The sequence below is a fragment of the Artibeus jamaicensis genome, unplaced genomic scaffold (genome assembly GCF_021234435.1).
Source record: "Artibeus jamaicensis isolate MK-2021 breed Jamaican fruit bat unplaced genomic scaffold, CSHL_Jam_final scaffold_833, whole genome shotgun sequence".
Taxonomy (NCBI): Eukaryota; Metazoa; Chordata; class Mammalia; order Chiroptera; family Phyllostomidae; genus Artibeus; species Artibeus jamaicensis.
Genome location: NW_026522056.1, coordinates 3,701,796 through 3,724,422, shown reverse-complemented (window position 1 = coordinate 3,724,422; position 22,627 = coordinate 3,701,796). Strand labels below are relative to the sequence as shown.

General features: G+C 46.8%; 1 protein-coding gene across 10 annotated transcripts in view; it reads left to right on the top strand.

The window, feature by feature from the left end:
- PSD3 (pleckstrin and Sec7 domain containing 3) overlaps window positions 1-22,627 on the top strand; it is a 554,618-nt gene that overhangs the window by 513,192 nt on the left and 18,799 nt on the right. For 4 of the 10 annotated variants that reach the window (XM_053659809.1, XM_053659805.1, XM_053659804.1 and 1 more), the window contains one exon: window positions 10,902-19,352. In XM_053659809.1, the coding sequence (XP_053515784.1) occupies window positions 10,902-11,117 (216 nt within the window). In that variant the 3' untranslated portion in view covers window positions 11,118-19,352. Of the gene's footprint in view, window positions 1-10,901; window positions 19,356-22,627 lie in introns of those variants that run through there. The other 6 variants (XM_053659810.1, XM_053659811.1, XM_053659813.1 and 3 more) reach the window with 4 other exon arrangements.

Genomic DNA, 22,627 nt, shown 5'->3' with positions numbered 1-22,627 from the left:
GTTGGTTTGAGCATCATCCTGTTCACCACAAGTTTCAGCCGCCTCTCAGGGCACATACCTGCGTTGTGGGTTCAGTCCCCAGTCAAGGTGTGTGCAGTAGGCAACCGATCGATGTTTCTTACATCACTGCTTCTCTCGCTCTCCCCCCTTCCTCTCTCTCTGAAATCAATAAACACATCCTCAGGTGAGGATTTTAAAAAAAAGAAAAAATAAATTTTATACAACATCCAGAATATTGTCATCTCAACATATAATTAGTGTATTAGATAATTTACATTCATTTTTTTCTTACTACATCTTCAAAATTTAGTGTCCATTTCACACTCATGGCACATCCCGGTGCAGACCAGGGCCCGCGCAGCCGCACAGCTCTCGCGCCCGCTGTGGGGGCGGCCCCTGTGCACAACGTGCAGTCAGGGCCAGAGAGGCCTGGGAGCCGCCCGCGTGCAGGCTCCACGCCCAGTGTAGGAGGCGGAGGCTGAGCAGCTGTGACGTGCCGGTGTCGGGCCCCCGTCAGGCTCTGCGGTGGTCGTGGACGGTACCCACTCTGATTCAGCAGTGCCTGTGCTGTGCCGTCGGTTAGGACTTTGGTTCTTACGTCCGAGCAGAGAGAGGAGGCCCACGTGTGTGAGTGGTACGCTCACCCACGGCCTAGTAGCTTTTCCCGTCAGCAGCCCCAGCAACAGGAGAAAACCAAACACATTCCCCTCACAAAGAAAGTTCTCGTGTGAGTCTCGGGAACAGCTGCCCTCCCGGTCCCCTTCCACGTTTTGGTAAATGACCTGCCCCACCCGTTAGTGTGCTGTTGCTGCTGTGGAATCAGAGCAATGATAGGGGGATGCTTTTTGGTTTGGGGTTCACTTTGTTTTTATTTTTACCCAGAGTGCTTTATTTCTCTGTAAACTACATTAGGTTTCTTCATACTGTTTTCCAGAAGAATCTCTATGCTTTTGATGTAAGGGCTTAAAAACTTGCTCACTGAAGTATCTGACCTGAGATGAAGAGGCAGTTTCTGTGGGGAGCAGACTGTTGAGGTTCTTCAGGTGTATCTAGTTCAGAATTATTCAGTGGACTTACAATGAAAGCTTAATCTGTTTTCAAAAATATTTTCTCTGGCAGAAATCATATGCAAGCCAAGAGGTGTTTGCTGTGAGAGTTCTTGGCACAGCATTCATTGGAGGCTAGAAATTGGTTCCACTTGAGCCACATAGAGACTCGGGGGAGCGCTGAACAACTCGTCTGCTTGTGTTCCTCCTTAAGGCACGCCCTTGGAAGCAAAATACGCAGGAGAAGACTCAGGCTGACCACACACGTTAATGAATGTGCGGGGCGCTCTCAGAGTAGCTTTCCTCCCCAGCTTGCTCTGGCCTCCGACAAAACTGTGAAACGGGTGCACCGGGCTGCTTTTCCTAGTTCCTCTCAGTGCCCTGTTCCCACCCGACACGTCACCGTTCCCTCCCAAGGCTGTAGTGTGTCATCTTCCACACACCTTGCTTCCAAGTAGCTCTCACCTACTGAGAGAATCCTGGGAAGTTCGCAGCTGCGAGTGGCCGAATCCCCTCCTTCTGCCTATGTGGAACCTGAGACCTGGAGGGAGGGAGCAGGGACTTGGCTGAGATCCAGTTGCTGGGTGTTCTGACTCTGCAGGTTGGAAGGCCCTCTACCACCTGGGACAGAATTGGACTTGACTGGTAGGATGCTGCTTACGGGCCTTCCCACGGAAGGGGCTTTGAACTGGGAGTACGGAGACACCAAAGTGCTTTCAGTTCAAAAGCAATGACTCCACCATGGACTGTCATGGGAGGTCATTGGGGAAGGTTGCTTAGAACAAAGGCCCTTCAAAGCCTCCCAACATCCTACTTGAAACATTGCCTGGGGGGACTGTCCTTGTCCCCTCCTGCCTGCCGTTGGCCATTTTGGAGCTTGAGTCTGGCACAGACAAGCCGCAGTGAAGAAGTTCAGGGCGTACCTCTGAGGGACATTCATGCGTGATGTTAGACGCTCCAGCAGTCAGAAGCATAAACAAAACATACACCAAAATAATAAGAGCATGACCTGTATAAAAATGTTGTCATAATAAACTAAAATTTTGTTTTAGACAAGAGTTCCCTAAGGAAAAATTTAGTGAGAGACAAACTTTTATCCCATAAGAACTAAATTTATCTTCTATCCAGATAAGTAGTGTTTCTCTAGCTCAAATTACTCTATGCCCAGGTACATAGAAAATTCATTTTACATCTCTGTTTCAAAGGACATTTTTTCCACTTTACTGAGCAACAATTATTTTAATTAATTAATCCAGTCTGGGTGATATTTTTAAGTCAATTTTAGACTTGGCTGTTGACGAAACCATCCCATAGGACCAAGCTGGAAGGGACTGGCAGGAACCAGAGCCCCCAGTCAGTGGGTTGGAACTGGCCAATTAATTTCTTGAATTTTCTGCCTGGAAAACAAAATGTATATCTTTCCTAAGTGAGCTTTGTGGGCTTTTGAATTCAGAATTTGGATTTAGTTTTTTTTTTTTTTAAGATAAAAACCTAGCTTTGGCTGGTGTAGTTCAGTGGATTGAGCGCTGGCCTGCAAACCAAAGGACCGTGATTCGATTCCCAGTCAGGGCACATGCCTGGATTGCAGGCCAGGTCCCAGCAGGGGATGCACGAAAGGCAACCATACATTGATATTTCTCTCTTTCCCTTCCCCTCTAAAGATAAATAAATTTAATTTAATTTAAAAAAAGAAGAGGAGACTTAAAAAAAAAGATAAAAACCTGGGCACTCATACAGACTGGGTTTATGGAAAGGGTTTGAGAACTAGAGAAACAAGAAAAGAATAAGAGATAGCAATTGTATTTATTTGTTTATTTTTGATCCTCACCCAAAGATTTGTTTTTATTGATTTGAAAGAGAGAGAGAACCATCATGTGAGAGAGAAACATCCATCCGTGCCTTCCCACACTCACCCCGGCCGACCGGGGATCGAACCCACAGCCCAGGCACGTGCCCTGACCAGATGGGATTGGGCGCACAGCCTTTTGGCGCAGAGGGACGACGCTCCAACCGACTGAGCCGGCGGCTAGGGCAGAGATTGCAGCGTTTCACAGATTAGTTCTCAGCAGGAGTCAGGGAAACCCTGTAAGCATGCGGGCTGGTTCTCCTGGCAGAGGGCCCTGAGGAGGGCAGCAGCAGAGCCTGGGGGGGGCTCACTGCGCCCCCTTTCTCTCTGGGGCCGTGGGGTTGGCCCGATCATCACTTGGCGAAGACTGGATGACACGGGAGCAGGGGCAACAGTGGACACACTGAAGGAAGCTCTCACAACTTTCCCCACAAACCCAGTCCTTTCTGTCTGTATCAGAGCTTTTGGACCTCTTCTGCTTGTATTAGCATAAAAAAGTAAGCTTTTTATTTTAAAGGGGTTTTTTTTTTTTTTTTTTCATTTAAATCACAAAATTTCTTTAAAGCCCAATAGAGCCAAAAGGTAGAGTGACACAAAAGAACTGAATCCCACTTCCGTGGGTTTTCCCAGGAAGACACAAACCCTAACCACACAGATGGAAAGTGGCGTGTGCTTGCTGTATCCAGGCGGGGTTTCCACTGCATGCTGAAACCTGATAGGGAGGTAACACAGGGGCAAAAATTTTTTAATTTTCTTTTTAAAAGTGTAAGTCCTGGCCTAGCTTGCAGGTCAGAACTTAGAGAAAGCTCCTTTCAAATGCAGTTACTTTCCTGAGTTAGCAGGCGGTGGCTGAACAGCTCCTGCCTGCGGAAGGAAGGCGGACGCAGCCTCTGTTTGAATGACAGTTACTGCCGAGAGCTCCTTCTTGTTTGGTTTGCTTTGCTTTTTGTTTTGTTCTCTTTTGTTTGTTTGTTTTCCAGCATAGAGATTGAAGAGCAAAAAGTGTTTTGCTATGTACATGACATTATTAGTTTTCTCCCCCTTTCATTTTAAGATGGCTTTTTACCTTGCCACCTTGAGACAAGAAAATGTCAGGAGGAAATGTATTCAGGGTTTGACTGTTCGCGCTGTGAGGTCTGAATGCAAATGGCTGTGCTCGGTTATGATCACCACGCAGCTCCATTTCCATTCAGGTGGTTACTGTCGGATTCATATCAGAGGTCAGAAGGAGACAGGTTTCTGTTAAATAAAATAAAAAAGGTGTGCGGGGCTCAAGAGAAAAGAGACTGCCTGGTCAGATGTCTGTAAATCTGTGTGTGGATATGATTAAATTTCTCTTCAAATACTATCAATATTTGTGATTTTTCTAAGCAGACAATTAACATTCAACTTAAGCAGCAGCTTGGCCTTAAACATGGTATTTGTATTCCTCCCTCGCAGGCACTGCTGCTAGTGCACAGGAATATGCTTTCCCACATATTCAAGGAGTGTTTTTGTAAGTGATTGAAAACCAACCTAAACAGCAAAAAATGCAAGGAGGTTATGGAGGGGAAAAAACGGGACTTCACTTTAGTAGATGAAGAAGTCATTAAACATTTGAATTGTCTTTGGCTCTTGGGCACAGAGACTTTATGAAAATAGCAAATCTTAAGAAGGAAATTCAGGGGGAAAGTTTGCTGAATGGGAAAACCCCAAAAGCAATGTTCAGTTACTTACCTGCGGAATGTACCTGCCGGGCTCGAAGGGTGAAGTCCCATCTCGAGTTTTCTTTTCTGAGAGTGCATTACACTGTCAGAAATTTGTTCACACTGCCGGAGAATTCCTAAGGAAGGACCTGAGCATGCAGCTCTGGGTTTTTTACAACTGGTCTGAGAGTGAATCAGCAGAGACTAATGCAAAACCTTTAGTAACCCATTTAGCAAATGGCCCCTGCACACTGCTTATTCTCAGACCCTCTTTGCCTTTCTGAATAAAAGACACACCTGAAAGGGGCCCATAGTGAAGAGTGAAAAACGATCTCGGAAAATGATTTAATGCCACAGTAAGTTAGTGAGTAGCCGCGTCAGCACCTGACCACCTGCCCCCAGGACTGTCTCTCCGCAGCCATGAGCATCTCCGACTCGTGTCTTCCGTCCCATCCCATTTCCAGTCCTATCTGGAGCTTTGTTAACTCTTGCACAGCAATTTGTGGCATGAAATTACATTAATTAAAACCTTCAGTCTGATTACGGTTATTATTGTCAGAACGAAGTGTAAAGCTCCAGTGCGGTTATTGATTAGTTGTTAGTGTCAGCAGCAGATTCCTTCCTGTATTAATATCGATGAGACTGACTGCTGTCCAGCCAGGGACCTCAGAATCTTAGGTTCCTATTGGAGTATTTTCCAGAGGTAAATGTGATCCTGGTACATTACGTGTAAATTACACGTAAGAATGATCTTTTTAATGGATGCTTTTGTTCTAAGGTAAATTTAGAGGCTGTTCTTCTTGTATGAATGAGACCATCTAAAAAAAGAGCCAACACAGTCCATATACAGTAGTCCAGTTTCTCTTTATTTTTAAGATGAACAGGGATAATAAAATTTAATATTCACTTACTGCTACATAAAAAGTACCCAGAAAACACATCTGTCTTTTATGAACCTTAGAACTATGGTTCCAACTACTTTCTTCTCTCTGTGAAGAGAGAAGCACAGAGCCTGCCGCTCAGTGCACTGTGCGGGGTTTGCTGTGCAGGGCGCCGTGGCAGTTGCGGACAGGTGGTCGTGGACATGGGAGGGTACGGACCAGCCTTTGCTGAGTGCCGGCTCCCGAGCCTCCGTGTTGCCACACAGGCCAGGCCCTGGTGTTTGGGAGAAACGTGGAGGGTTGGAACACCAAAGGCTGAAGGGCGTCCCCAGAGGTGACGGGCTTAGGAACCCATCAGGCATCTACCCCTGCATCTATCTATGTGCCCCCTATTTTGATTTTTCTAGAATTTGCCATATTGAAAGTTCAAAATACACTTTTACTAAATATGAGAAATTTTATTTTCTCATGTTTATTTTTTTCTTTCTATTCATACATTCCACAAATGCTTATTTAGTATGGACTGTGTGTTTTTTATGCTGGGGGTATATTAGTAAACAAAATCGAAGCCCCCACCCTCATGCCATCACATTCAAGTGTTTGTAGGGGCACCAAAAACAAGATTTTTCTGATGAATATGAGGCCGATGGTGAGAAGTGGGAAGGAGGAAAGTAAAGCCGTGAACCACAGTATGAGTAGGTGTTAGGATTTCAGGTGTAGCTGCACCTCCGTGTGCAGGTGACATTGGAGTCAAGACCGAGAGAGGCACAGGAGGGGAGGAACTAAGCCCCGCGGGTTCCTCAGGGAACTGCTCACGGGGCAGAGAGAACGGCAGCACCAGGGTTCCAGGAGCAAGATGCGTCCCCTGTGCTCAGGGACAGCCAGTGAGGGACTCGCCAGCACGCAGTGCGCCCTGGAGAGCACTGAGAGATTAGACCAGAGAAGTGGAAGAGGGGTGGCCAGAGCAGGGTTCTCTGGGCTGTTTGAAGGATGTGGTGTTGGGAAGGATTTCTACGGGTGGGAAGCCACTGGAGCAGTTGGAGCAGAGATGCCTCGCCCTGACTTACATTTTAACAGACTGCACGGGGTGGGGCAAGGCAGGGGCGGGGGACCTGGCAGGCAGCTGCTGCAGCAAAGCAGCCACAGGATGGTGGTGCCTATCCAAAGCGGAAGTGGTGGACGTGATCAGAAATGGTGTGATTTTGAGAATATTCTGAAAACAGAGGGACGGTAACTGCTCACAGAATGGTTGTGGGATGTTAGAGAAAGAGAAGAATCAAGGAGCAAAGTTTTTATTGTCAAGTTTTTTGTCTTCAGGGTTTTAGAAGTAGCTCTGGCCTGTTCTGTCAGTGCTAGAATACTCATTAGCTAGCGGCAAACACTGGCATAGAACTTTCAGTAGTTTGGTTAACTCTTAGAATCTCTTAGGTGCCCTCCGTGCTGCAGGCTTGTAGGAAGGCACTGAGAGAATTGTACTCTGGCATCCGTAGAGATACAGCAATTGATATAAAACCACTAATGGAAATAAGAATATAGCCACTGATTCAATAGTTATTATGTGGCCAGAGTACAGCCTATACTGGATAATGTCCATCGATAATTTGTTAAATATTCAGAGAAAACCCCCAAAAAGGTACATCACACCAAAGCCTATGAATCAATTATGTGAGTGTATTTTTCTAAATAAAATGAAGGCAGGAGGTGCAAGTACAACTCGATTGTGATTTTTTTTTAAGGCATGAGACCAAGCTGAGTGTTGACCATTTTATTGGTTAAGAATGCTTTTGGCTGCAAATTACAGAAAATGTGACCAAGTGTTTAAGCAGTATGAACCGTCTTTATCTCACATAAGAAACCTGGAAATGCTTGGTTACCGGCCACTAAGTGCTGCCATCCGGGTTGTATAATCCCTCTAAGTTTTCAGTTCGCCGTCCTTGGCACACCAGCTCTCTTGTTTCCACGCTGACTGGTTTATGGTCTCATCATGGCTTCCTAGTTTCACACCCTGTGTTCTCCCACCTTTTATCAGGGTCACAAAAGCTGCTTTCACAGAAGGACCCTGGTCAACTTCTTACATGTCACTGGCCAGATTTAGGCCACCCACTGCAAGACCGACTGGCCGAGGAGGGAAAGGGTCATTGTGTCCAGTTTGCAGCACGACCCTCTCCTGGGGCGCGGCACACTGACATCCTCCACAAAGATCACAGTTTCATCCGCACCTGGCTGCTGGGAAGCCGCAAGCGGCTGCCACGATATCATACACCAGCCTCTTGGCTGAGGTTGACCATTTGAACAGGATTAGCAAGATGTGAGTCTCTGGATTGGTACATCAGATCATTTAAACATGATTTACAACCACCTTCCCTGCTGCTGCTTTACTTGTCCTTACACACCAGCTTTCACTTAAAACTTAAATTTCACAGTTGGTCTTTTTCAAAAAAAAAGATAAGAATTATATCTTCTCTGAAAGGAAGAAAGGAAATAAATGCTCCCAGGTGTCTTTCCCACCCACAAAAAAAGGAGATGTCAATAAAGAAGCAACTTCTGAAATCAAGTTCACTCCCATGGCTGTTGGGGCTGCATGCTGAGCTGTTTCTTTTACTCAGAGGCAATGCTGGGGCAGGGGCGGGGGCAGGGGCAGGGGCAGGGGCGGGGGCAGGGGCGGGGGCAGGAGCTAGGGAGCCTCTGGAGAGAGGATGTCCACACTGGAAGGACAGAGTGCAGACCAGTGCCCACTGAATGGTTCTCAGACCAAAGGTATGTTTAGCGGGAATATTTTGAAGAGGCATTTGGTTTGGTTTCAGGGAATGTGGAAAGCAAAGCTGTATTACTGGGTTCCACAGCCCTGTGCCTGCAGCCTTTGCAACTCAGAAATAGAGCACAGCCATTTGAAGTTCATGAACCCACTTCAATTTCCTTTTCCTTATTTCTCTTAACGGTGACCGAGCACCCAGCATTTTCAGGCCCTTTGCACCCTTTGCTTTGCTTGGTCTTTCCTTCTGTCTGATGACTCAAGTCCTCCCACACCTCTCTGCTGTGCCTTTTGTTTGTTGATCGATTCATGGATGTAGTTCGTTTGGGACAACAGCTTTGCAGCTGGAGCCGTGGACTGAGCAGACAGAGTGGTTTTTCCTCATGTACTTTTCAGGTGAATCTTCCCAGCAATATCAGTCTTCAAAGACTAAGTAGGAGAAAAAGGGCCCTGTCACCTTCTCTGCTTTTGTCTCCTTTCAAGATCATCTCCAAAAATTGACCTTCATACCCCTTTCATTCTATAAATGCCCCAGCTTCGGAAAGTAGTGTGCCTTCACTGGTTTTCCGAATCTCATTTTATAAATCTGGTTCCTATTGGGAGTAATTCTCTCTTGCAATTTAATCTTGACACCAAGGCAGTTTAGAGAGAGATTAAGTAATATGTTTCTAGAGTGACTAGGACTTTGGAACTGTTGTGGTACGCCCTCTGAATGTTGTCTAGTTCATTCCCTGATTTCACTGACCTGCAGAGTGGTGCGTAAACCAGTGATATCTTTTTAATTAGCAAATGCCCTTATCAAACTTCTATGCAGCCTTCTGAGATAAGCTATTTTATTCTATTCATTACTTCTTTACAAAAATTAGAAAATGTATCAGTTAGTAATACTTTCAGCTGCAATTAATAGTACCTGATGAACAGTGGCTTAATCCCCAGGGATATTTATTGTTCGTACTTAACAAGATATGTGTTCAGAGGTATTAGGGAATCTTAGAGTTGGGTCCAGATCACTGTGTCTTCAAGAACCCAGCCTCCTGCCGTCTTTCCATTTTCCTCAGGCCCCTCGCGTTGTTCATTTGTCTTCGTGCCCACGGCAAACGGTGCAGCTTTCAGAATCACATCCACGTCAAGGAAGGAATAAGGGTGAAGCGTTAGCATAGTGGCTTCTCCTCTGAAACCTATCCCTCTCATTGGGAAGCACAGTAGCTTTCCCTGAGGCCCTTCAATAGACTTTTTATCTCATTGGCTATGAGATCACATGGCCATTAGCTACAGAGGGGCTGGGAAAGCAAGTGTTTGGGTTTTGGCAGCCTTGGTAGTGGGAGGGAAATAGGAGAAGAGGGGGCTGAGAATGGCTTTTGATTGGCCAAGCCAACAGTGTCTGTCACAGTAGTCACCCTAACACTACATTCTTGTGTGTATTTCCATCGCCACAGGGAAATACAACTTAAGAATGTGGGTTTTGAGTCAGATCTCAATTCAAATCCCAGCTTCACTTTTCTGCTAACTCTAACTTTGGGCTTTTCCTTTACTGTGAAAGAAGGATGCTAATGTCCTAATCATAGATGAATAATGTATGAATGACCTGCAGCCAGTATGCGGACCTTCCCTAGATGTTGTCTCCATCACCTGCCTGGGCCCCCAACACCGACCAAACCCAGAGCAAGCTTAATGACTAGAGGCTTTTTTCCACTTTGAACGACATAGCTTGAAGGAGTAGCTTCCCGTAGCTTCATCTTCATAATTACTAACTCAAAACTGAGATACACAAAGATCTCAGTCTGACTAGAAAAGTTCCTAAAAGGTTTATAGTCGTAACATAATCTGCTTGCTTTTGTGGGGACAGTTGATAACTGATGGGGTTTTTTATTTAGAAATAAAACACTTTGGAACTTCTGTAAATTCTTAACGCGTTGAAGCAATACGGTGAAAGACTTATTTTGATTAGAATCTACCAACTCAGGAATCTGAGACCCTTTCTTAGTGTGCAGTTTGTATAATGGTTCTAAAAAAGGAAACCAGTTAGGGTTAGAGGAAAAAAATCTCTGCCATGTTCTCAATTATTCTTATGCAAAGATGGCCAGAGAGGAGAGAATCTGGAGCTGTTTAAAATCAACAAGTAATTGATGAAAAAAATGTAGTATGAGAAAAGCATCAGAAAATATTTTGAAGATTGGCAGGAAACCCAGAGCAGCTCCTAGAAGGCGTTGTGATCTTCTAGAGCCGAATCACCATAGACTGATCCCTCCTTTGTAGAGGTCCAGGGAGTAAGAAGGAGAGTGAACAACCATACCCAAGCCAGGTTCAAGTGCCACCTAGGACCTGTGAGGGGCATTCAAGTGAGTACAGGCAGCATGGAGCCCTTAAGAGCCGTCCAGTCACCAAAAGCCAGGGTTACAGCTTCCTACACCTCCATCCTACACCCTCTTGTTCCCCAGCGCTCAGGAAGCATGGCTCCTCTGTCTGCGTTCCTTCAGAATGCAGAACAAACGAGAACTGAAATTCTGTCTTCATTTCTTATCTAAATGAATGAGTCCATCAGTCTCCTGGAGCTGTTGCTCACTTTGGGGAATGAAGTCAAGTCTTCAACAGCCAGTCATGCCGTCCAGGTAGCTAGCACGCTAGGTGTGCTGCACATGCGCGTTTGTGAACGGTGTGTTGACTGTCGGTCTTCTCTGACTTCCCCTCCAGCAAACTCGTTACGAAACTTACATCAGCATTCTGAAAGAAGGAGGCAAGAAGCTCCTGAGTAGCAGCGAGAGTGAGGCTGCGGGACTGAAGAAGTCGCATTCGAGTCCGTCGCTGAACCCAGATTCATCTCCGGTCACTGCCAAAGTCAAGCGTAATGTGTCAGAGAGGAAAGATCACCGGCCCGAAACGCCCAGCATTAAGCAGAAAGTTACTTAGAATCCATCTGCGACCAGGAAAGTGCTGGTCATGGAGCAAAATAGAGTTTTTCAAGATCTTTCTGGTAAATCCGTGAATATATTTAAAAAAAATAGTCTGTGACTAAATGGTGCATTAGTAACCTTTTCTATTGTATATTTTTGTTAGTTTCTGTACAGATTGTCTCTTTGCTCTTGATTTCTTTGCTTTGATCGTTTTGCGACTTGATGACTAATGCACCTTTTCGTGAGGCGGAGGGGATCGTGATTCCAGGGGGAATTGTGTGTCCCTTCTCCTTTGGTTTTCTCTCATTTGCACTCTGCTCAGTTGTTGTGTATTCTCAAACCAACTGTTACACTTTTTTTTAAGGTTAAAAAATTTAATCCATTGTGAAACACTTAACTGGACAAACTTTGTAGCTTAGTAAATTCTAGCCAGAGTTACTATAAACCTTTGTATGTGAGATCTCTCCCAGTCACAGAGGTAGAGTTGAGCACTGGCAGAAGTTCAATTCCGAGTGACGGTTCTGGGGATCGAGGTGGCCCACGGGCCGCACGGCCATGCGTGCATCTCATTAGCACTTACTGTTGAGTCCTGACCCTGCCGACAGCAGGGAGAGGGGTGCGAAGATCGCAGACTGGAGGCCGTGGGGAAGTGGTCGGCTTGCTCCAGGTGCGGAGTCCATTTCAGCCAAGCAGGGAAAAGAGAAAGCGGAGCGTTTTTGCCATTGAAAGTTGAGAATAGACGACACCAAGTTCATTCTGTTTTCTAAAGAACCGTGACAACAATGAGCTCTTGGGAGCTGCGGCGGTAGGCGTGTGTGCCGTCTGCAGAAATTGTTACCTCGCTCCTACGGGGTCTAGACTGGGAATCCAGAGTCATCTCTGCTGTCAACACCCTGCCGTCTAGGGAGTTATACGTGCCGAGGCGTGGTTAAGACCCCGAAGTGGGGTCTTAAGCAAAACAAAGTGAGAGAGGAAAACGAAGTCGCAGTTTTCCACCAGTGGAATACTGACTCTTTAAAATCAATCTGAAAGTAATATCGTTTGAATGAGTGATGGTTGGGAAGCTGAGGAATCTACTGGTTGCATTTACAGAGTTACTTAGTTCATTCTTAGTCTTTCTGCTAGCCACTTCTCTCTGCTCCTACTGAACTCTCCCCTAAAAATAAACACTTTATTTTACATCATTTCTCTCCATCTACTCAAAATAGTTCTATTGACCTTCAAGTCATGCACTTGTTCCAGTGACCATCCCTTTGAAATTCAGGGCGATAAAAAGAACCCTCTCTTGCACAGGAAGAGATGGGAGTGAAAATCGAGCCCACTGTGAGTTAGAACTTTCTGGTCACGAAACCTGGAAACTTTGCGACCCTTAAAGCTGTCATCTCCACAACTGCAGGACTAATGGAATCGCTTTGAATACTCCTTTCCTCCCATAGAAGTTTGCTCTAGTTCTGCTCAGTCTGTGAGTTGAAGGTACTATGACCAAAGAACTGGGGACTCTGCATGCATTGCGTGGTTCCAGTGAATCAGAGGGGGCCTGCTGGAAACCAGGGCGGTCTCCAGTGGTATCTTGTTCTGCTGTTCCGGCATTTAATTACTGGATTATTTATTCACCTTCCCTTCCTTCACCTCTATAAATGTTTGTATTTTGCTGGTGCCCAGAAAGAGGAAACCCCTCTCTAAGGTTGTAGCTACTTGTTCTTGGATGAGGATTTTGCCACACCCCTGAAAAGCTCACTCCAGCCCTCTGTCTCATGTAGGTAGAGACAGTGACTGCATTTCTGTCTCAGACAGGGCGCTGACCAGTATGGTGTGCGGGCCTGATTCGCTGTTGGAGCTGCTGACTGGATTCAGGATGTCCACAAGGGAATTGTCTTTCTTCCTAGGATCTGAGCAATCAGCCAGTTTGTTTTCTGCCTTGATGTCTATTCCGAGGAGGAGACAGAGGAGTGTGAGTGTGAGTGTGTCTGTGTGCACAGGACGTCTCTGGGTGTTTTTCTTAGAGCACTTGACAAGGGTCGAATGGTACTGTGCTGCTGTGTCTGACATTCAGAGTGCCGTGGCTCTGAAACACTTGGTTCACATCGGCGTAGCAGCCTCATCTCCATCACATGACTCACTGATGTTATCTTCAGGAACTTCTGGACATGCTGATAGAGTATCGGGTGCAAAGGGCACTGCTGAAGCTGCAGTGTACTGTGTTTGCGCAGTTTGTCTTTAAAAACAACTGCAAGGTTCTTTGGAGAGTCAGGATGGCAGGTCGCCCTGGCATGGTGCTGTCCATCTTTAGGGTCTGGGCTGTGAGTACCTCCTCCCAGTGGCCTCTGGGTTACTGTCTGTTGTCCATGCACCCAGTGGGCCACAGGTTTATCCTGTAGGAAGCAGTGGGCCCTGGTTCGACTGCACGTTGAAACTCTTGCCCGTAGCCAGCCTTCCTTCTGCAGTCATTTCTTTCCTATGGTATCGAGTCAGAAGATGTTGAAGACATTCCTTTCCCAGCTGAGCCCCGCCTACAGCCAGTTCACGGTACAGGGAGCTCTCCCTTCCTCCTCCTCCTCCTCCTCCTTCGGTAGGTACTCCCCACCCCCACCCATGCCTCACCCACTGCTCGGCATTGGACGCCTTGGGACTGCTCTCCACGTGATAAAGCATTATCCTTCTTCACATACGTACACTTGACCTTAGTTTTCAGTCTAGGAATCTGGATGGTCATCAGAATACTTGGGTGATAGTCCTGTTGCACAATTACCACAGAGGTGGCCCGTGTATTGAGTCTTCCCCCACCTCACATGTTGACTTTGATGGGGAGGTGTCGGGGATTCATGGTTAGCAATCAAAGCTTAATTACTAGCATGCAGAGTCCTTATTCTATAGCCAGCCCATAGATAGTAATTGAAGTGCGCTTTTTAAAAAACATACTATGAACTCTTAGCAATGCCTAATTAAGCCAAGCAATACTTGCGTGCATTTTAATCAATCTCAGTAAGACCAGCGTGTGGCAGAGTCATCTGGCGGCACCACAGTTCCTGGGTCGGAAGCAGCTGTATGGGGCCTTCTGTGCTGCTCTGGCTGCTGCCTTAACTCAGAAGATGGGGGCCGTTTTCCAGTGAAAAGTGATATGAGGGAGTTCATTCTGCAAGAGGAAAGTTGGTTGGCTTTCTGAGGCCAAGCCAGCTGGAGTTCATATTTCACCCTGTGGCCAAACCCCAGAATTTCTGAGGCTGGAGAAGAATCTAGACAACCAGCAGGGAAGGGGGCCCTTTGTCACCTAAGCACAGAGGTTTAGAGTCTTCCGCTGGCCCTTGCCTGCCCCTCCCTCTGACGGGCGGGGAGCCTGGAAGGTGTTCTGAGATGAGACAGGGCCTGAGGCAGGAGCTGCGCCTCTTCTCTGCCTTTATCCCTAATTGACCTTAAACAAGTTTCTCTGTTGTCAAACTACGGAGACTTTCTTGGGTTTAGTAATAAGTTGTCTTGAAATTCACATTCCTTCTTCACCATTTCTCCTTGTAGCCACCAGTTAAGCTTTTCTAAGCCTGAATTCACTGGGAGTTCATTAGCCTTTTTGGTGCAAATCTGTCGTATAGCTCTCCAGGACCCTGTCAGGTTTTCAGCTGGTTGGCAGCCACCTTTGTTCTTTCAGTAGCGAACAATCCTATCACTTCTCAAATAACAGAATTTGTCCCAGTTGTTAAATTAGCACTGTTAACGGGGAACCAGAGTGGCATCCTAGGACTTGTTAAAAGTGGAGTCTAGTTATGAGTGGTGGTGTGGTGTGGGGTTTAAGTGGCATCTGCTTTTCTCACAGAGCATCTGACTTCCTCTGACAAAAAAGGTCAGTCACCTTTCCAGGCAGGCGAGCCTCTGGGCAGGCCTCGCCTGGAGCTTCCTGGCTGTCTCCTGCCCCAGGCCCGGCCACCAGGCTGCCCGAGGCCAGCCCGTCTCTCCACCAGCCTTTTGCCATCTTCCACCATCTTTGCTTTTGCAAAGCATCCACAGGACTTCCGAGATCAGCAGTTTACTGCAAAGTTCACCCAACAAATGCTTCTCCATGCAGATTCCTTTTCAATGTCTCTCTCACAAGGAGGACGGGAGTCCAAAGTCATTGCCATTCTCGTGTTGTACTTATAGTATCCAAAGCCCAAGGGGGCGGCCTTCTGCTTAAGACAGTGCATGCAGAGAGAATGTCGTCACAGAAAGAATGTCGGTAAATACTTGAATCTGCATGACAGTTTGTCGACTTGAATGCAACAGCAAGAAAACATTGCAAGTTAAGTAACTGTATATACAGTAGGTTTCCTTCCGTCTCTTTGGCTCATCTGTGTAATTCACGTATGTATCTAGTTTTTCAGGCCTTTGGAAAATATTCATATAGATAGTATGTCAGACGTCAAAGAAAATGCTTTCCTGTCACCTGCCAATGTTGTATCTGTGGGTATTTATGGTTGTATGTATGTATATGTATCAATGTGTAGATTGTATATCAGTATGTGGTATATGTAACATCAAATTTATTTTTGTCCTTAATAATCAGTGTGATATGAAAAGCAAGTAAAAACCTCATAGGATTGAGTATATAATGCAGTTATTGAGAATATATATATAGTGGTACTGTTTTATTAAACTTAAATTCAAATGATATTTTGATTAAATTTTTGTAATAATAAGATTTTATGCTAGAAAATTTCATCTTTGAGCTTTGAATCACCAGGGCAAAAATGACTCTGAACTAACTTTGTGAAACTGTTTCAGTGTGCTGTGTACAATACCAAGGGAGGTAGCCCATTATAATTTGGGATTACAGAAAGGAGAAAAAAATCAACAAACAAAAAAAAACATCAATCTTAGCAACTTCAGTATTAAAAGCACTTAAACATAAGCCAAACTGGCAGTGTTGGGCTTTTTACAAAATGTGATGCTTTAAAGCACACGTTCTTTATTGTTGTAATCAGCCCAGGAAAATGGAGCTCTCGGAACTAAGTAAGTCCCCACCATCCGGTTTAGGTGCCTGTGTCTGTTTCGGAGCAGATCAAAGCACTCTCCTCCTGCCGCACCCTTCTTACTTTAGAGAAGTAGAGCACACGCTAATGCGTATCAGGGCTTCCCAAGATCGGTACTGTATTCTAGGTTCGCAGCTGCACAGACTGGCATCTAGTGTCACAGGTAAAAGAATTCTTGGACAAGCTATGGACCAGGCTAAAACTTTATTTAATATTTTTATACTTAAGTCTCTTTTCCTGCCTCTCCCCAAAGAAGAGCCACTGGCCTTAGTTGTTTGAGCTTACTGCTTATCTGACAGCATGTACAGAGATGACTAGAGACTACAGTTCTATTAACCAGCCCGTGTGGCTTATTCTGTGTGAGTGGTCGAGGGCCGTGAGTCTGTTTAAACATGCTGCCTCGTGTTCTTGCATCTGACCCGGTGCGGAGAACTGGAGGCGTGGAGTGGGAGACTGATCTTCGGCTCCAGGCCACCGTAGAGTGTTGGTAGTTACATTTCAGCTTTTCTTATTAACTCTACAGTCGCAAACTGTTTTTGCAAATATATCATACTTCCCAATTTGTTCTTGACGTGCAGTGAACTGGCTCTGTGACTGATCAGCAGGGTCTTTGTTCTGCAAGACTGTGTTTCCTTCTAAGAATTATAGTGCTTTGCAAAAACATCCATTCGATTCAAGAATCATATACAGCAGGAGTAGCAAAAGTAGAAAAGCTTCATTTTGGGCCTTAATTATTTGAAATGTTTGGACTTTCAGTATAAAGCCATGTAGGTTATAAAGCCAAGTAACCATTTGGCATGGATAATAATATCTACTCTGCAGAGAGTGTATATGCGCATTGATTTTTAATGCCATTAGCATACTTTTTTAAGCTATAGAAACAAGAGTAATTAGACCAAATGAAAGTTGGGGGTAGGGTGGGGTGGGGGCGTGTGCGAGCTCGTCCGTCACCTTTCCTTTGGGGTTCCTTTGCATGTGCTCCGTCCTCTGCTCTGTCCCGATAGGTGTGTAAGGGGAAAGGGTCACACGTCTAGGCTTCTCACACATGTATGTACACATAGTGAGTGTTTTAAGTTCCACAGACTCGAGACACCAAGGCTAGAGTGCTCTAAAGAGGTGATGAACAGCGGGGTGGAGTGTGCCTGACAGGAATGTTCTCCCAGGGCGGGGAGGCTGCCGAGCTCCAGTGCGCAACTTCGAGGTGCACCGCATTTCAACAAACGGGGGATACACATCGAGTCCTTTCTGGCGGACCACCACGTTGATGGCTCGCTTGTCATCCACAAGCAGCCACTCTCTGGTGTCCCCCCAGTAGCCGGGGGAAGTTCGGAAGGCTGGTGTGCACCGTCCTCCAGGGCGGCCTGCTGCCTGCCCTGGAGATCGTGTGCAAACCAAGAGGCCCGCTCTCCACGGGAGCACCCCTGTGCTTGTCCACTGTCCCCTCGGCGCTGCCCTGCTGCCGGAGCACAGGCTGAAGGCTGCTGAACAGCCCGTTAAGCACTTTTCCGTCAGCAACCACGAGAAGGGACCTCGCTAGCTAAAATATGTTTCCCTTTGCAGGGTAGAGTGCTAACCTCTTATGTATAGTGTTGTAAAATAAGCACCTTAACTTCAATTCCTGAAAATGTTGGTCAATGGAGAGAATTTTGGAGTTTCACTGATTATTTCTCTGTGAGCCCGCCTTGGTGAGCCTCCAGACCCGAAGTCCCAGCCACAGGCTCAGTGAAGGGCAGCACCTCAGGTCTGAGGCTCCTCGCCCGGGCCCCTGGTCCTGGGGCCCCCGGAGGGTGGCGACGCATTCTCTCCGCAAAGAGGGGCTTTGCCTGGCCTTCCACTCCACTTGGGCTCCTGCTGAGCAGCAGGCACACCCTGGGTTTTACAGGCTCCTTCCCTGGCTTTAGGAATCCAGCTGTCCTAATGGACTGACCTTGCTGAGGCCAGATATCAACTCTGAGAGGGACTGAGTCACTGGGGGTGGTGACACATGACAGTGGCATAAAGATAATTCTTGGACGGAAGCCAAGACCAGATATTTCTGCCTTTGCACGCAGATTTCTGGAAATGGAAAACCTTCCACTTCTGCAGGGAGGGTCAAGGAACACAAAGCTCACTGCCTAGCCGTCCTGCTCAGTCCAGGGGAGAGCTGTCGGGTAAAGGCCTGAATGCCTCCCCGCATTCTCTGCTACCTCAAGTCATAGGAGCCCGTTTCCAACAGAAATCCACCCAGTGGAGAACCGATGCTGTCAGCCTTGATGCTGCAGGACAGGCAGAAGGGAGGTCGTTTGTGTTCTTAAATAACACGTGTGTGGATGTATATATATATAAAGGAAGCTTTTTAATTTTCTGACCTGTTCACTGGACTCGATTCACTGTGGCTCATACTAATTGGCAGCGTGGAACATTCCTTTACCTCCAAAGTTTTCTCCGCCAATCATTTCAGTTTCATTGCGGTCCTGGTGCCATATGTCCCTGCAAATTGTGAAAGTAATTAGTGACAAAGTAGCCACCGCCTCCTTTTCAGTGGCCAAACTGTCAGCGTCTGCAGACTGGGTCAGCTAGTGGTACCAAACCCTGTTCCTCGTCACCACCCACGAGACGTGAGACAGGCCACCTCCTAGAAAACGGGGGCATTTGTGGTGGTCGCCTTTTGGATGGAACCGTGATTTATGTGGATATTGTTAAAGTGTTTAAAACTATTTTGAAAATTAAGTTTACATTTTACAGTTGCTTTATTTTGTATTAACCTAGCTGTACGTAAAGACGACAGTTGGCCGTGTTGCAGTACCTGAACCGTGCAGCACTCGCCCGGCGGCCTCGGCGCTGTGGGTGTACGGCACACTTCCCCAGTGTGCAGATGTTCACGAGTGGAACTGTTCCTGTGTTTTTACAAGTTGGGGATAATTTGTTGTTTCACAACAACAAAATTTATTGCATTGAAATGGTTTTTATGTGATAGAAATCATGCGAAATAGTGAAGGATTTAAAGTATGTATATGATATATGTAAATGTCCAAACTTTAGAAAGAAATAAAACTGACAAATTTCAATCATTTGGGGGCATGTCTTTATTTGCTTGGTTAAGTGCCTAGAATAGTGCCTTTTAAAAATCCAAACAAGCAACACAGCGTGTCCCGCTTCCCTGAGAAGACAGCCGCAAGCCCCACAGTGGGAGACTAGGCCATGGTGTGGCCCAGGGAGGTGGTGATGAGGCCAGGTTGCTGACTGACCTGCCTCCTGACTGCCGTCTTCATCGGGGCTTTGAGAGGGGAGGCACAACGCTTTCTGAAGTGATTTCAAGGATGCGTCTGCATTCCCCACTACCCCTAATACCACGCATCAAGGCCCAGGGCAGAGGGGTCGTTGCTGCCCTACAGTGCAAACGCTGACCCCTGCTTCCTGGTGACTTGTGTGCACTTATCACTTGTTTGATCTGAACTGAACTTAATGGTTAAAATAACATCTCTGTCCTTGGAACATGAAAAAATTCCACCCTGGTCAATTAACTTCTGAGCATTGGAGACCACGTTTTATGTTTGGGGTTCTGGGCGTTTGAAATGAGGTCGCTGGTGACATCCTCCTAAACATAAAGGAAGCTGCTCTCAGAAGAGATCAAGACCACGATGATGTGTGAACCTCACGGGAATAAAGGGCTTGGGCGGGGGGAGAGTGGAGATGTCTTCCAACACCCTTGGCTTGCACAGAAATTCCATTTGGCATGTGAGCCTGAAACATGAATCTTACACAAATACCAAATCACTGTACCTCTGAAACTAGTATAATGTTATATTTCAATTATATCCCAGTATTTTAAAAGGCCAGGAAAAGAAAAACAAAACAAGAATCTGCAATGTCCAGTCGTCCTCTGGAACCACAAGTTTTGTTTATCTTACCACATTCTGTTTGTTGCACAATTAATAATATTATAACCAAAGGATACATAGGTCATTTGTAAGAGATGGATGATCAGGAGAAGAAATTCAAACCCAGAGTGAATTAAGATAGCATGAAAAAATGGTACCTCTAAATAATGTCTTATCTATAGATTCTATTCCATAGTACTCTGAGATTTACCAAATGAAACTGCTGAATCACTCAACTTTTACTGAAAAAAAAAAAAAAACCTGTGTGCAGTAGGAAATATTGGAGACAGGCATATTGGAGGGGAGCGTGAGCTCTGGATGCTGTAGACCAGCGGGCTCGAAATTGACTGTGGGCGTACCTTTAGAGTGAATTATAAGGGAATCGGCAATTACTGGAAGGCAGCCTGGGTTCCCAAGAACAATTCATTTGAGACTACACTCATTATCTACTTTGTAAGATTAGGCAGATTAGGAAAATGCAGTAGACAGACTCTCTAAGCTGTAAAAAAAAAAAAAAAATTTAACACAGTCTTGAATATGCCTGGGCGAATAGAGAAATACCGTCTGGATGTTAGTGCCGTGGGCGGATGTGTGACCTCTTGAATGGTACTCACTAGGCCACAGGTGGCCAACGCGGCCCTCCACCTTGTTCCTACCCCGCAGCAGCTCTGAGCTCTCGCTTAACTGTTAAGGAGTAGTTGCATTTATACTGTCCTAAAATTACATTCAGCCCTTCGAAGGCAATCTGATATGGCCCCCGGTGAAAATGAGTTTGACACCCCTGCATTAAGGGGTTCATTTCCACCTGGAAAGGCATTCCTGGTGTCCTGCTGCAGAGCTTGCCTGTCGGCCGTCTCTGTTCAACCTCGTAATAACTTGACTGAAGCTCCCAGAGATGAGTTTGTTAAAAATGTGTATGTCTTAAAGCTGAGAAAGAATGATTATACTAAATGACAGAATCAGGATTTGGAGAAAAATCTCAGGCAGAGAAATGGGGCACGGTTATAAAGAAAACCAGTGACCAAGGTCAAGGTTAGGACCTTGTGCTGCACAGTGCAGTGAGCACACAGGAATGAAGGCCTCCAGCTTTAATCCACGACAAGGGCAGTGAACTAGCAATGTGGCCGCCAAGCCCACGGGTCCTGCTTGGGCATGCTCTCCCTGTAACGTCTCCAGGACAGGGCAGGTCCGTGGCATTGCCCTTCACTGGTGGCACTGCACCTGCACAAATGGCCTTGAGACTCAGGACACCAAATGGAGAGTGCACAAGAGCAGCAGCCAGGATGAAAAAAATGTGAATGATGAAATTAGAGGAACATGGGCGATGTGTGAACCCGGCAGGGGCGGCTGATCTGTGACAGAAGGAGGGGAGACTGGTTTTGAGTGGCATCGTGAGGGAGGGCCACAAGGAGTGTGCTGCGGCAATCTGAGGGGTTTAACTGGGGCTGGTTATTGGAACCTGCAAGAAGCAACACAGCAGCTCGGTGGGAGGGACAGCCTTCCACTCAAAGCCGGGGCGACAGACAAGCCCCCGCCAACAGCTCAGGTCAGATGAGGGCTGGCAGTGGGAGGGGTGCACAGAAGACCAAGAGAAACCTCAAGTGGGCAGTTGGATTGTACTAACATTAATACATGTTATGATTTAAAATGTCTACTGAGCACTTAGGTACCTGGCAATTTGTGAGCCACTTGGCACAGGTCCTCTTGTTCAATCTCCATGACAGCTCAGTCAGTTCTGTGAGGCCGCACCACTGTCACTCCCATTGGACAGCAAAGGACAAGCCTGTGACCGGCTCCCAGGTGACCTTCACACGGGGCAGAGGCGGTCTGCCCGGGTTGTTTTCCTCCACGTCTATTCGGGTCTCCGCTTCGGGCCTTCCTCCGTGCTCCCGTGACAGCCCGCGATGGGCTGAACGCTCACGTCTCCCCCCAATTCATATGCTGAAATGTAACCCCCAATGTGACCGAGGCCTTCGGGGTGATTAAAGTCGTAAGCATGGAGCCCTCAGGGACAGCCCCATATAAGCAGAGGCCCGGGAGCCATCCCCCATGTCTGGCTGAAATGAGAAGTCAGCTGGCCACAGCCCAGAGATGGGTCTCACTGCACCCCAACCATGGCCTTGGCCTTCCAGCCTCCAGAAGGGTGAGCGCCTACGTCTGAGGTTTTAGAAGCACTTGGCCCCCAGTACTCGTTATGACAGAAGCCTGAGCCGAGACGTACCCCATGTTGTCTTCACGCCAGCCTTGCCCCCTGGGGAAGGGGGTGCAGGGAGGCGTTCGTTGTTCTGAGTGTAGGGCAGCATGTCTGTCCTTGGGTGTCTGTGTCCCCGCCCCTTCCCCAGCTGTCGCTTGGGATGCCTGCAAGGGCAGTTGACCCTTGAACAACACAGGCTTGAATGCGTGGGTCCACGTAGACTCAATTTTTTCAATAGCCTCAGATTCAACTAACCATAGGTAGAAAGCAGTGTTTTCTATTCGCGTTTGGGAAACCACGATTGGGCATGTGAAAATACTGTTTCTGATCTGGTCGGTTGAATCTATGGGGATTCGAATGTCCTGGGAGAGTCAAACTTTCCGCCTGGGTTTTCCTGCCCGGGCTGCAGAGCTGGAGCCCTCCTGCTGGCCCGTTCCCCGGCTGGAACAGGTTTTCGTCAGGGCAGTCCAGCAGG